General features: G+C 44.8%; 1 protein-coding gene across 1 annotated transcript in view; it reads right to left on the bottom strand.

Moving 5' to 3' along the window:
- Positions 1–333: 333 nt before the first annotated feature.
- Positions 334–13,002, bottom strand: part of LOC148532585 (NACHT, LRR and PYD domains-containing protein 12-like) — a 29,891-nt gene continuing 17,222 nt past the window's right edge. The window contains exons 5-9 of the mRNA XM_088467517.1: positions 10,257–11,967; positions 9,515–9,604; positions 8,101–8,271; positions 721–891; positions 334–490 (exon numbers count right to left, since the gene is read on the bottom strand). Of these exons, the coding sequence (XP_088323643.1) occupies positions 334–490; positions 721–891; positions 8,101–8,271; positions 9,515–9,604; positions 10,257–11,967 (2,300 nt within the window). The remainder of the gene's footprint in view (positions 491–720; positions 892–8,100; positions 8,272–9,514; positions 9,605–10,256; positions 11,968–13,002) is intronic.

Here is a 13,002-nt window from a genome sequence, read left to right as displayed (position 1 = left end):
GGCATGGAAATACCGATTGGTAAATCTTAGGACACCACAATCGATCACATCATCAATATCTCCATCCCAGTATGGCCTCCTATGTGAGCGACACTCCCATAACACGTCCATTAGACAGACCATCTCCATATGTGCCCTAAGTGACCGCCCACTATATTATAACTATAACTCTCCCTGCATGCGCCTGAAATTACAACTGCGAGTCTCTAAGAGGTAATCGGGGCATAGTAGCAAAGAGTCGCTCCACTACATCCGACATCGGCAGCACGTCCCACCTCTGGGTCAGGCCAAATAGTGTGTGTTAGTGATTAGCAGATATCTTTCATGATGAACCTACTTGAGCTCTTTCAGGCTGGGTGACCTCAGTATCTGTTCCCTGACGTGGATGGAAACATCAGCAGAGATATTATTACGGTTCAGGTCCAGATGGGTGAGACTCTGACTGTTACTCAGTGGGGCGTATTTATCGGTCACCCCGATCTTCTCCATTCTGTGGAAGATGGACATTTAGAGGCTTCAGTTAATAATTCTTGTATAGTTCTACTAGTAAAGGACACAATACTGTACAAGTTTCTTATTCGTGATGTGCTTGGTGTTGTGTAAGTCTACTGTATCTATAAATAGCAGCTAGGATAAGTTTATATAACCCCAAATTTCATTTTCTGGCCGCCCGGGACCCAAATTCCTCCACATACAGCACCGCGAGTCCGTCACACTCACATTAACACCTCAATCCGGCAGCTAGAACTAGACAGAGCTGTTATCAAGTCACGGAAGCGAGGACCAGCCAGGTTATTAAAAGACAAGTCAAGTTTTCTCAGGGACTGGTTATTCTGTATTGCGGCTGCCAACTGGGAACAGGACCCATCCGCCAAGCTGTTATCTCTCAAACTGCAGCAAAATAAGGAGCAGATCAGATTGTTAATCAATAATAATCAATAAATGGCAAATCCCCATGTTCTGGTTTTGGTTCTAAGTCATCATGGTGTTTTGGTTTTGGCGAAACCACCTGTGTTTTGATTCGGTTTTTGGATTTATTTAAAAATGTATAAAAACGGCTAAAATCAGGACCTGTTTGTGTTCCTGTGGTCTTATTAACATCAATAACCTTTTTAATTTCCATTCATTTCCTGTAATTATTGACCACCTCACAAGGAATCAGTATGTATCACCGCCAGACCGACACCGGAAGGCCAGCAGCTGAAGATCCTGACTTGGGTAAGTAAGACCCCTAACCCCCCTTTAGAGGTGCCTAACCCTAACCTCCCCCTAGGGGTGCCTAAACCTAAGCCCACCTCCCCGCACCCTAAACCTCACCCTTCAGGGGGGGGGGCCTAACCCTAACTTCCCCCCAGGGGTGCCTTAACCTAACATCCCCCACCCTGCACCCTAAACCTAATCCCCCCCCTCCCCCCGGATATGCGCATCCGATGCCCGGCATACCTACGATCGGTATGCCGGGCGTCAGGATTTCGGCGTGGGGCTGATGATAGGAGTCTGTATTTAGATGCCTATCACTGGTCCCATGCCGGGATTTCACTGTCGGGAAGCCGGCGGTCGGCATTTCGACCGCCGGCTTCCTGGCTACATCCCCCTCACAGAACCTGATTTACATGCAGGACTTTGTTCTACTCGGAAAACCAATGTGATTCCGAACTGGTGCGATTCGACTCGGAACCTCTAAGTTCGGATGTGTTCCGAACTGCACATCTCTACTTGAGATTGGAGGTTATTACTGTACAATATGTGATTGGATCCCAGGCTGGATAAATTGCTCTCCTTTAGTAATCCTTCCTCTAATGTATCGCTTGGAAACGGGAGGAAATTCATATAATTAACTTTCTGGCTATAAGCAGCTAGCGAGAGGCTAGAGGACACACTTTCATCTCATTTCATAAAATTTACTCTCTCAATTAAATTAAAGTCTCTGCTTCCGCGGACGACCTTCTGTTATATTTTAGTAACCCCAAGCAAGCTATCCCTTTACTTTTAGATGAGTTACGAGATTTCGCACTCTTGACGAGTTTTCAGGTCAACACTACAAAAACAGAAGCCCTAGCATTCTTCCCCGAAGCTCGACAAGGCTGGGTAGATACTTTTCCACTAAAATGGACAACATCCGCGTTAAAATATTTGGGTATTATGATTCACTCTCGTCCCCTTCGTTTCTATGAGGCCAATTATTGTTAATTGATTACACAAACACTGGCAGGTGTCACGCAATTAAAATGGTTAGCTTCCCCCGCATTCTATACATCATCCAGATGCTGCTGCTCCTTCTTTCTATAAAAAAAGATCTCCAACTGTTACATAGGGAAATACAGAATCCTTATGGGCAAAAAAAAATCAGCGAATCTACCTCCACAAATTACAACAGACCACTGATTTTGTTGGAGTAAATCTTCCAGGTACATTGAGCTATTCTCTATCTGCTAACTATCGTTATGGCATGGATTGGACAACACATGCCCCCAACTCTACACAGCCCTCACCCACCTACACCCGACTACCTGCGCCTCAGACCTCAGCCAGTACTGTTTCACTGAGTCCACAGAAATGATAAAGGAAGCTGTTGCTACCAAACCCGTGACTAAGACTCTGGCATACTGCTTCCATAAATGAGGCGCTCAGGAAAGATGGCCGAGACACTGTGCCGAACCTCACAGCCAGGGGTAGGATTGTAAAGAGGTTCCACAAGGCAGGGCCACCGAGACATTAGACAGGCTCCGTGGTACTAGCTAAAGGGCGTGATCAAATGTGGAGGTGTGGCTATGCCCCCACCTCTCAAGCTGACCTGGCCCCCTACTCTGGCCTGGGCCCGGGTAATCTGTACCTGTCCCACCCCGATCTCTGAGCCCCTGTCACTACGGTGGTGAGATACAGTATGTAATCATCATATTCTGATCTCACTATTATAGATCTGTTATACTCACATTAGTTCCTCTATCTTGCAGGTTGGACTGGACATCGCTGCCATCAAATCGCTGAAGAGAGGACCAACAAGATGGCTTCCAACCAGGTTCAGTGACCTCAGGGACTGGTTATGGCTTAATACTGAAGGCAGCTGAATAGAGGAACTCTCTATCAATCTGCCGTTACAATTTAAACTGTAGGGGAAACATACAATAATTAGCGAGAGTAAATTAATAATTTACCAAACCTCTCTAGGAATTAAATAAAATCTCTTTTCATTAGTAAGAGTCCAGCGTCCCAGTATGTCTTTGCTGGTAGCTGATTCTGACACATAGAAGTAGTGTCAGAACGCTACAGAAGAACCTTCATTCTCAGGTCCCGGGCTGAAGGCCGAGTTGAACTGGGCAACAAGTGTACAGAGGAAAATCCTTGGTGGGCCCCACCTGCTCCTCTAGGGGTTAGGCTCCAGACCCGTGCACTCAAATGATAAATTGTTTTTCTGCAGGACCACAGATGAGCTTGGGAACTTGGGCCCTCATTCAGAGCCGCTCGCTAGCGGCAGTACGCTCGTTCCGAGCAATGTTCGCACATCTGCGCATGCGTACGGTTTTTAGTACGCATGCGCAAACCAATCAGTGCGGCCGAAAATCGTTTGTACGCTATATAGCGAGTGCCTGCTATTTTGAGTGACAGAATGAGGCGTATGTGGGTGGTAACAGGGGAAGGTGCTTGAAAACGGGGGAGTGGAATTCGAACGCAGGCGTGCTTAAAGGTCAAAATGGGCGTTTTAAGGGAGTGCATAATTAATACAGCAGCGTCATTGACCACGTCACTTGGTTTTTTTTAACTCAGAACTGCTCGCAAAATAGCGGTTGAAAAAACCAACCACAAGAATAGCGAGCAGTTCATACGCTGTGCGATGTACTCGATTAATCTAATAAATAGCGGACATGACGTATGGTGCGAACAGCCAAGGGGCGTTTTTATCAAATAAACGAGCGTATGTTTTGCTCGGTCGTTCAGACTTAGAGGTGTGAACAGACTGCAATGTGCGAACGGATCATTTGAATAGCCACCCCTTGTTTTTGAACGAACGACCGCAAATAGCGAACGGCTCTGAATGAGGACCTTGGTTTGTTTCTTTGGAAACTACACCAAGATTAGCCCTGCTGCCAATCAAAGTGGTTGGTCCTGGCACACTGAGGGCCTGATTCAGAACCGCTCGCTGTTTGCTAGCGCTCGCTCTGAATCAGGACGGGGATTTTCAAATTTTTTTTTTCAGCCTCCAGGCCGCTCGCTAAGCTGTGGGCGACCACCCACAGCTTTTGCGAGCGGCCAGGCAATGGTCACGATTATCGTGACCATCGAGCTTGTGAGGTGACCCTGTGGTAGGGTCTCAGCTCTCGCAAGCCCGAGTGGACTCCCTGCTCTAATAGAGCAGGAAGTCCACTATTGACATCACTCGTGATGTCGGTAGGGCTGCCCACAAACGCCAGGCGTTCCTAAGGGAGCGCCTGCGTTTGTGCAGCCACCCCGCCTACAAAACGGGGTGAGCTGTCAATCAACATCGACAGCCGCCCCGTCTTGTAGCGAGACCCGTTGCGACGGAGATGCCGTCGTAGTACGGGTCTCGCTCATGCGCACGCCGGAGGAGGCGCATGCGCAGTCGGAGACCATCGACCCACTTGCGAGCGCTGTGCCCTCGCGAGCGGGTCTGAATCAGGCCCTGAGTCCTGCTGTCTGTCACATATCTGTAGACCTGACTACTATGATCTATCAGGAACCCTGACATTTTTCACCCATATACAGTCCTGCCTCCTATCACTTCTCTAGAGTCCTGCCTAGTATCTAGACTCGCACATCTTGGTTCTGCCTACAATAAACACAGCCTGGATGGTAGGGAGACATTAGATCTGTATTTCATGTGAGTTCTATGATTACACTGATTTATGGCATACAAATGAGCACTCCCATATAATGTGCACCAAGATGGGGCAAAATGCATCATATTGTAAGTAATGAGTACTGGCTAATCACCTTCTCCAAGGACAAGTCATAGCCAATAGGTTTTCCATGGCCACCCACTATACAAGCTGAGCCTCTGTATTCTTATTCTCTCTGTGGGTAATGGGTCCTAAACACATCTGATGTCCTCTCATCTATACTTACTGGACTGCAGAGCCCTTACTAGGGGCGTATGAACGGTGCCGATATTCAGGTCTCTGTGGGCGGTGCCCTCGCCTCCTCACAGTCCTTGCTTCTGGCTAGCAGGGTGCCTGGATTGGCACCCTGCAGCCATTTACCCTGTTACAAGACTGCTGGTCTCCATTTTGGCCATTTTCCCTATATTATACTGTATTCCCGCATCTGTCACTCTTTCACACAGTGTGTAAAAAACAAAATATACATTTTTACAACCCCCTACCCCAAAAATCTGTCTACTCACATTAATTGTTCTATCCTGCATGTCGGACTGGAAAGAGCCGACATGAAATCACTGAAGTGAGGGCCCTCTAGTCTGTTATCGGTCAGGTCAAGTTTCCGGACGGACCGGCTATGGCTTATCGCAGACGCCAAGTGACAACATGATCTGTCTGTCAGGCTGCTACGAGCCAAACTAGAAGAAAAGCCAAAAATAAATCCAAGAGATTATTTTAAAATATCGTTCTCCGAGTATTCCCGGAAATTGAGGCCACAGCACCAATATTTGCTATAGAACTTTTACAGAGGTGAATTGCTAAGATAAAAAATCCAATTATCATTGTCAACCAGGCTGATAATTGTAAGCTCAGATAAGTATCTCAAGTTGCCGTGGTAACACCATTTATTATAGAGCACCAGAATACTTTGCAGCACTTTACAAAGAATATTTAATAATTCTGATCAGTCTGTGCCCCAGTACATTTTATAGCCTATATTAATTTGATGATGAAGAATAGAATCTACGCCACTCCTCAATAAGAGGTAGCCGGTATGGTTTGAGACCTCCAAGACATAAGAGGAATTCAGTATCCCCTTAAAGGAAAGATAAGTAATATGTGGGTCTATGTACTAATGCTTGAGATAAGTGAACGTAGATAAAGTACCATCCAATCAGCTCCTAGCTGCCATTTTTCAAGCACATTGCCTGTAACATGACAGGAGCTGATTGGGTTGGTACTTTATCTCTGTCCATGTTCTCTCTCTCAAAGGCTTAGGGCCTGATTCAGACCCGCTCGCGAGCGCTTAGTGCTCGCAAGCGGGTCAATGGTGGCCCAGCGCGTACGTGCGGCGTGCGCGAGCCCCGTAGCAAGTGAGACATTCACTCGCTCCGGAGCTCACAGCAAAACGGGGCGGCTGTTGATGTTGATCGACAGCTCGCCCCGTTTTGTAGGCGGGTAGGGGGGATGGCTGAACAAAAGGAGGCGTTCCCGAAGGAATGCCTGTCGTTTGTGGGCGGCCCTACTGACATCACTCGTGTATTAGAGGTGGAAGTCCACTTAGCATTGCGAGTGCTGAGACCCTACCACAAGGGTCTCCTCGCAATGCCGATGGTTGCGATAATCGTGAACATCGCCAGGCCGCTCGCACAAGCTGTGGGTGGTCACCCACAGCTGTGCGAGCGGCCTGGAGGCTGGAATTAAAAAAAATAAAAAATAGGGACGCCCTGATTCAGAGCAAGTGCACGCAAATAGCGTGCGCCTCTGAATCAGGCCCTTAGTACGCAGGTAAATCGGGGAGAAGATCAAAATCTTTTTTTTTTTATTATGGAAAATGTCTGTCATTGTACTATTAAGATGTTATCCAGCCATTATGATGGACAATGAAGTTAATTTATTATTCCAATAATATTTCATAAATGGAGTGCCATGAAAAGCAGTTGTCTGTGGCTACAGGCATTTCAGAGCAAGTTCTCCTGAAACGCCAGCAGCTGCAGAAATCTTCTGCATTCCACGCCACTCCAGAATTGTCACTTTGGCTTCGGCACAAACACCGCACATTACATGCTTCAACCCACCAATTAAAGTAATCTGATGAAATGGGCTGCGACCCCTGAAACGCGTCATGCTTGATCAACGGGAATGCCATTCAGGAAATTTCTTAGAATAATAAATTACCTTTTAATCGCCAATTTACATTCCTTGCCACATGGACGCATACTGTGGTCAATTTAGTCACAATTTAGTCAAAAAACATTCCAGTTATTATTTGGAGTGTGGAGGGAAACCGGAGCACCTGGAGGAAACCCACACAAACTCAGGCAGAAGATTCAAGCTCCATCCAGATAGTGCCGTGGTTGTAATCGGACCCATGAGTGACATCTGCGCTGTGAGGCAGAAATGCTAACCACTGTGCCCACATTTCAGCAGCCACGATAAAGCTTGTGGATTACCAAACAAAATAGGGTTCTCAGATTGTCCCCAAAAAATACACTTAGGTCCACTTCTCTACAGTACATGTTTTCAGTGGGTGTCAAGTAGAGTCAGGCCACCATCTTGTAGTGGCCTAACAATTGTACAATTTCTCTTGATTTACTCCCCCATAGCAAGGAATATATCAGAATTAACAGTAAGACATTACAAGAAGACAGAAGTCTTTGCACTACAGCATATCTCTCTCTCATTTGATGAAAATAAATATAATAAAACACAACAAAATAACGCAGAAAGTGCATTGGATTGATTGAACAATATACAGTGTTATAGAGGCTGTACAGGAGAAATCTATTCATCCCATTGAAGTCTTATATAAAACTCACAAGAGGGGATATATTTAAGATACTGAGACCCAGGGCTGTAACTATGGGTGTGCGACCAGTGCCGCCGCACAGGGCTCTGTGGGCGTCATCGTTGCTGCCCCATGCCCCTTGCTTCTGACTAGAAGGGTGTCTGGAATGGTACCCTGAACCCAGTAACGCTGCGACAGTGCCGCCTGTAGTGCCCTCTGGACACTTGTGTATACAGCTGCATGGAGCGTCTTCTAGATGCTCCATGCACTGCCGCGCTTCTGGGTGCTGGCTGGCCCCGCCCCTATGCATTACATCATGTGCAAAGGGGCGGGGCTGGCACAGGGAGCATTAAAGTCCTGTGATGGCACCGCTGAGATCTATGTTAATACACCTCTACCTACATACAGTACCACATGTGATTTTCCCATATACTGTAGGTGAAATACATTCAGCTAACATGGTCATCCTCTTGTACTTACATTATTTCCTCTATCCTACATGTCGGACTGGACAGAGCTGTCATCAAGTCACTGAAGTGAGGGCCCTCTAGGCTGTTATAAGACAGGTCAAGGGTCCTCAGGGACTGGTTTTTAATTATTGCAGATGCCAGATGGGAACAGGAGCCGTCTGTCAGGCCATTGTCACTCAAACTGTAAATGGAGAGCAGTACATTATAAGAGATTTATATAATGACTTAGGGACTGATTCACTAAAAGAGGCGTCTCATCAAACCTGCTTTCATGCACTCTGATTTGGGCTTTGCAAACTGTGTGATTTAGCCGAAGTGTATGAATCCGAAACCTCCTGACCTGAAACTGCTGTCCCGATTTTTGCAAATGGGGATCGTAAAGATTATCCAGTGTATTCAACAGAGGCAAACTGCCCTTATTAGTGGTAAAAAAAAGGGAGGGGGGCAAAAAAAATATTAAGCCATTACTCCAAGAGAGTAGCAGCTCAATGCTGTGTAGGCATACCACAAGAGTTGTCCCCACCAATGAAAAGTAAAGGGTACCCTCATCATAATAAAATCCTTATTGCCCCTGTAGTAAATTAAATACTGTAGTACCATTGGTGTAAAATAAGAAACTAGTAGTGCCCCTAGTGTTTCTCATCAGAATTAAATACTAGACATCAAGAGTTTACATTTTATTATGCATAGAAAGAAAAGTTTTCAAAATATAAATCTAGATCTTCATTAGAAAACATGGCTCCCAAAGCAAGGTATTTATACATACACAAGCCACAAATGAGATCCTCGGTGACGTTAGCTGGGCACAGTCATCAGATACTGGCTAGCAATACTAGTGCACCCCAGTAGCTGTTACAAATAAAATAGTAACGCTGCCTGTATTAAAATAAATTGGGGTGCCCTCACAGGTATTAACATGCTTCTCCATCTGTCAATTTGAAAAACGTCCCCAGGCTTGTTGATGTGGCTGGTGAGCAACACATTGTGCGGTGTCAAACGGCCGCACGATATGTCATTGGTCACATCGTGGGTCGGTCGGGTACACACATCGTGTAATGTGTACCCGGGCTTAAGACAACAGCAGGAAACATCCTAGAGCACTGTGCTTAAAAGTCCATATGCAGAAAAAAAAATTCAAGCTTTAGACATATCTCTCAAGTTTTTGGAATTAACGTAATTTGGAATCTGATGGCTAGTGCAGAGCCGAGAAGGTAAGATCCTAGTCACTTTGTTTTTCTGCCGGATGCTACCACTGATTTCTGGTGACTGGTAAGAAGTGAGCAGGGTGAAACAGAGCTGAGATCCCCCAATAGGGATTTGTAAGCAAAATAAATGAATGGTTTTGAAAGTCTTGATCAAACATTTTACCAAATTGAGGCAAACTGAAATGATGAGTCCGCGCACAGAGCTGAGAGACCACTTACCAGAGATTCTGGATCTTACAGTTAGGATGAAGTAATGTATATGTACATAGAAACTTAACACCGCCGTCCTGCAGATTATTGTCACGGAGGCTGCAGAAAGAAAAGTGATCGTCATATTCTACTCTGGGGAGAGAGACTTGTCATTTAATAGATATATAAAACAGTGGACAATATATAGAAGTCTAACTTTGCAGAGTCAGAATCTGAAATGAAATCTGAATTTACTGGACTGTACAGCATACTGTATACTGTAAATGCATCATATTTTATATTCTGTATAACAGCAGACACTACTCATGACACGGGGTGCAGTCACCATTTCTACAATCACAATGTTTACAGTCATAATAACAACACCACAACACCATATGTTGACGTTGTTGAAATGTCGACATGTTCACAATGGGGGAGCGCGTTCACCATGGGATCACTGTGCCAAAACTCTGCGTCGGCTGACCGCTGGACCACAAGACACCACTGCAGCTTGTAAATAAAGATTGTTTTGTCAACACTCTGATCAAGTCAACATTTTATCGCTGTTATTGTCGACATGGTAAATTCTCACCTTCTAATCAGGTCGACAATATGTCTTTATCGACATTATGAATATTGACAAAACAAAGCCAACTTCTTAAAACATGTAATACCGCTCAAGGTTTGGAAACATATCCCAGAGGGCAAAAACAATATTTGGATCTCTATAATTACAGAAATAAAGAGATTCCTAATTAGTGTATAGCACCTCAGCTCCTGTACAGTGTGTAGACCCGGTGAAAGTCTCTCCAATCCCTCACACTGAATTTTGCACGACTCTAAATTAAGTTTTTCTGTCTCCGTGCAAGATTCAAGGATGAACGGAAAAACACTGCAGTCCAAAGGCGTCAGGGGGACATAGGAAAAGTCCAAACTTTTGTACGACCCAACAGACTCTAGCACCAGCCCCTTGTTCCGTGTCTCGAAGAGATAGACAAACACATTGAGAAGCTGCCTATTGTCATCTTTGTCCTCATTCACCTTCCAAACTTCAAGTATGAATTGTTTGAGCCACGCAATGACAACCTTTGGAGTCTGAGTAGACATCTCTCCCAAATAAGGCTTTAAAATGGACCAAGTGCAAATATCGGAAAGTCCACAGAGGAAACGAAGAAATATTTCACCCCGATTATCTTCATAGGATTTGGCCTCATTGAGTGTTTTCTGAAGTTTTTGGGGAGAACAGTCAATGTAATGGACTAAGGCTGCAAGAAACTCCTGGATGGTGAGATGTAGGAAGGAGAAGGTCACATTGGGAGGTTCATTGGATTCCATCATAAAACTCGACAAGAGATGGGTGGAAGCGTCCACCTGGAATGATCCCAGATCCCGTTCATCAAATATAATGATGTGACTCATTACTCCATGTTCTGCCATCCATCCCATGGAAGTCAACAAGTTTTTGTAACCACTTTTGTCCCGACTATGATTGGCCAAAATGTTGGCAACAAAAGTCACAAAGAGTTGAGTCACTGTTTTGGGCATTGAGACCAACAGCTGCTCATGGTTTGCGGGTTGGGCTTTGAAGCACATTAATAGTACTGTACAGATGATCCAGCAGTAGGATGGGATATAACAGAAAGTGTACAATATATCATTCTCCCTGACATAATGAAACGCCTTGTCCGACAGTTCCTTGTTTCTGAAGAATTGCTCAAAGTACATCTCTCTTTCCCTAGGGAAGAATCCCATGATTTCTGATACACGCTGGAAGACACCAGTATCGGTGGATGCCAGTTTGGCTGGGCGGCTAGTTATAAGTACAGAACAACCCTTCAGAAGAGACTGCTTCACCAAACTGACCACAATCGCACCAAGATTTCCCATCTGTTTTATATTATGACACAACTGGCTTGCTCTGAAATCCATTTGGTGAACACTTTCGTCTAAGCCATCAAAGATGAAGAGCAGCTTCTCTGGATCCTGTAGGATGTTGCCAAGTTGACACTGCAGATACGGGTATTGTTGAAGGATCACAGACTCCAAGCTAACCTCATCCAGCCTGTTGAGCTCACGGAATTTAAAGAAGAAGACAAAAGCAAATCTCCTATAGAGTTTTCCATGGACCCAGTCGTGGACGAACTTCTGCATCAGCGTGGTCTTCCCTACTCCTGGAACTCCTCTCACCATCACTGTGCGAGGCACACTTCCTGATCGATGACACCAGCGGAACAGTCTGTTGGGGACAATATGTTCCATAGCAGACTTGGTTTTATACATGTATCGCTCATGTTTTATCCCAGTCTTTATTAGCTCATTCTGAGAATGTTGCCTGATGTGGTTATTCGAGACAACAATCAGGTTAACAAAACGTTCTGAAGTGTAGAAACTTTGTTCTCCCTGCATGGACCCAGGGGGCTTGTTCTCCACAAGGTTCTGAGTTTTCTCCAGCAGATGTTGTTTATGATGTTCCTGGATGTCTGGTGATAGAAGCAAAAATGCATTAATGGATTTTCATGAGGACACAGGACGATCAATGAGACATGTTATTTTTGAGTCATTTTTTTTCCATTTTGCGAAGAAAGACCTGGGGGTAAATTTAGTAAAGTGAGAGTTTTTAGAAGTGGAGATGTTGCCCATAGCAACCAATTAGATTCTAGCTATTATCTTCTAGAAGGTGCTAGTTAATTAAGTAGAATCTGAATGGTTGCCATGGGTAACATCTCCACTTTTAAAAACTCTCAGTTTAGTAAATATACCCCCTGCTTTAGACTTGGACACAAACATGATCCCCGAGCAACAGTGTGAGGTGGCGGATGCAAGATTCTGGTTTTACGTACGTATTTCATGTATTCATGTAAATACAGTGGGCTGATAAAAAATAAAAGGGAGCAAAATGTGACAACCATAACTGGTTCATCTTCCCTTGCACTGACCACCTAATGTAAGAAGGATACTGGTCGATTGGTCAACAATAAAAAATGGTTGACATCAGAAGGTCGACGGTCAAAAAAAGGTTGACATGGTAATTGTGTCAACCATCATTCTGTAGACATTAATTTAGGTTGACGGGGTTAAATGGTCGACACTTTCAAAAGGTTGACATTTACCATGTGGACACGTGGTTTTTTTTTTTCAGGATTTTTAGGGTAATGGTTAGGCTAAAATAACAAAACAAAAAAGGACGACATTTTTGTGTCGACATGTTAAATGTGTCAACTATTTAAGCCTGTCAGCCAAAATCAACATCTATAGAATGATGGTTGACCTAATGACTATGTCGATCTATCGACCTCCTGAATGTCGACCTTTTTTTTTACTGTCGGCCTTTTCTACAACACCCTGTAAGAAAGGGCACAAAATTGATGTGATTGGTACCCTCATAATCTCATTACACCACAGGCCACTAGTAACAATCCAACGTCATCTGAAAGAACCTGGGGACTACTGTATATGGCCATCACTACACCACCGGTGATGTTACTGCAACATCTGACGTCTCCCCAAGCCTGGAA

Source organism: Taudactylus pleione, unplaced genomic scaffold (assembly GCF_031769625.1).
Source record: "Taudactylus pleione unplaced genomic scaffold, aTauple2 ptg000073l, whole genome shotgun sequence".
NCBI lineage: Eukaryota > Metazoa > Chordata > Amphibia > Anura > Myobatrachidae > Taudactylus > Taudactylus pleione.
This window is presented reverse-complemented; position numbering and strand designations above follow the sequence as displayed.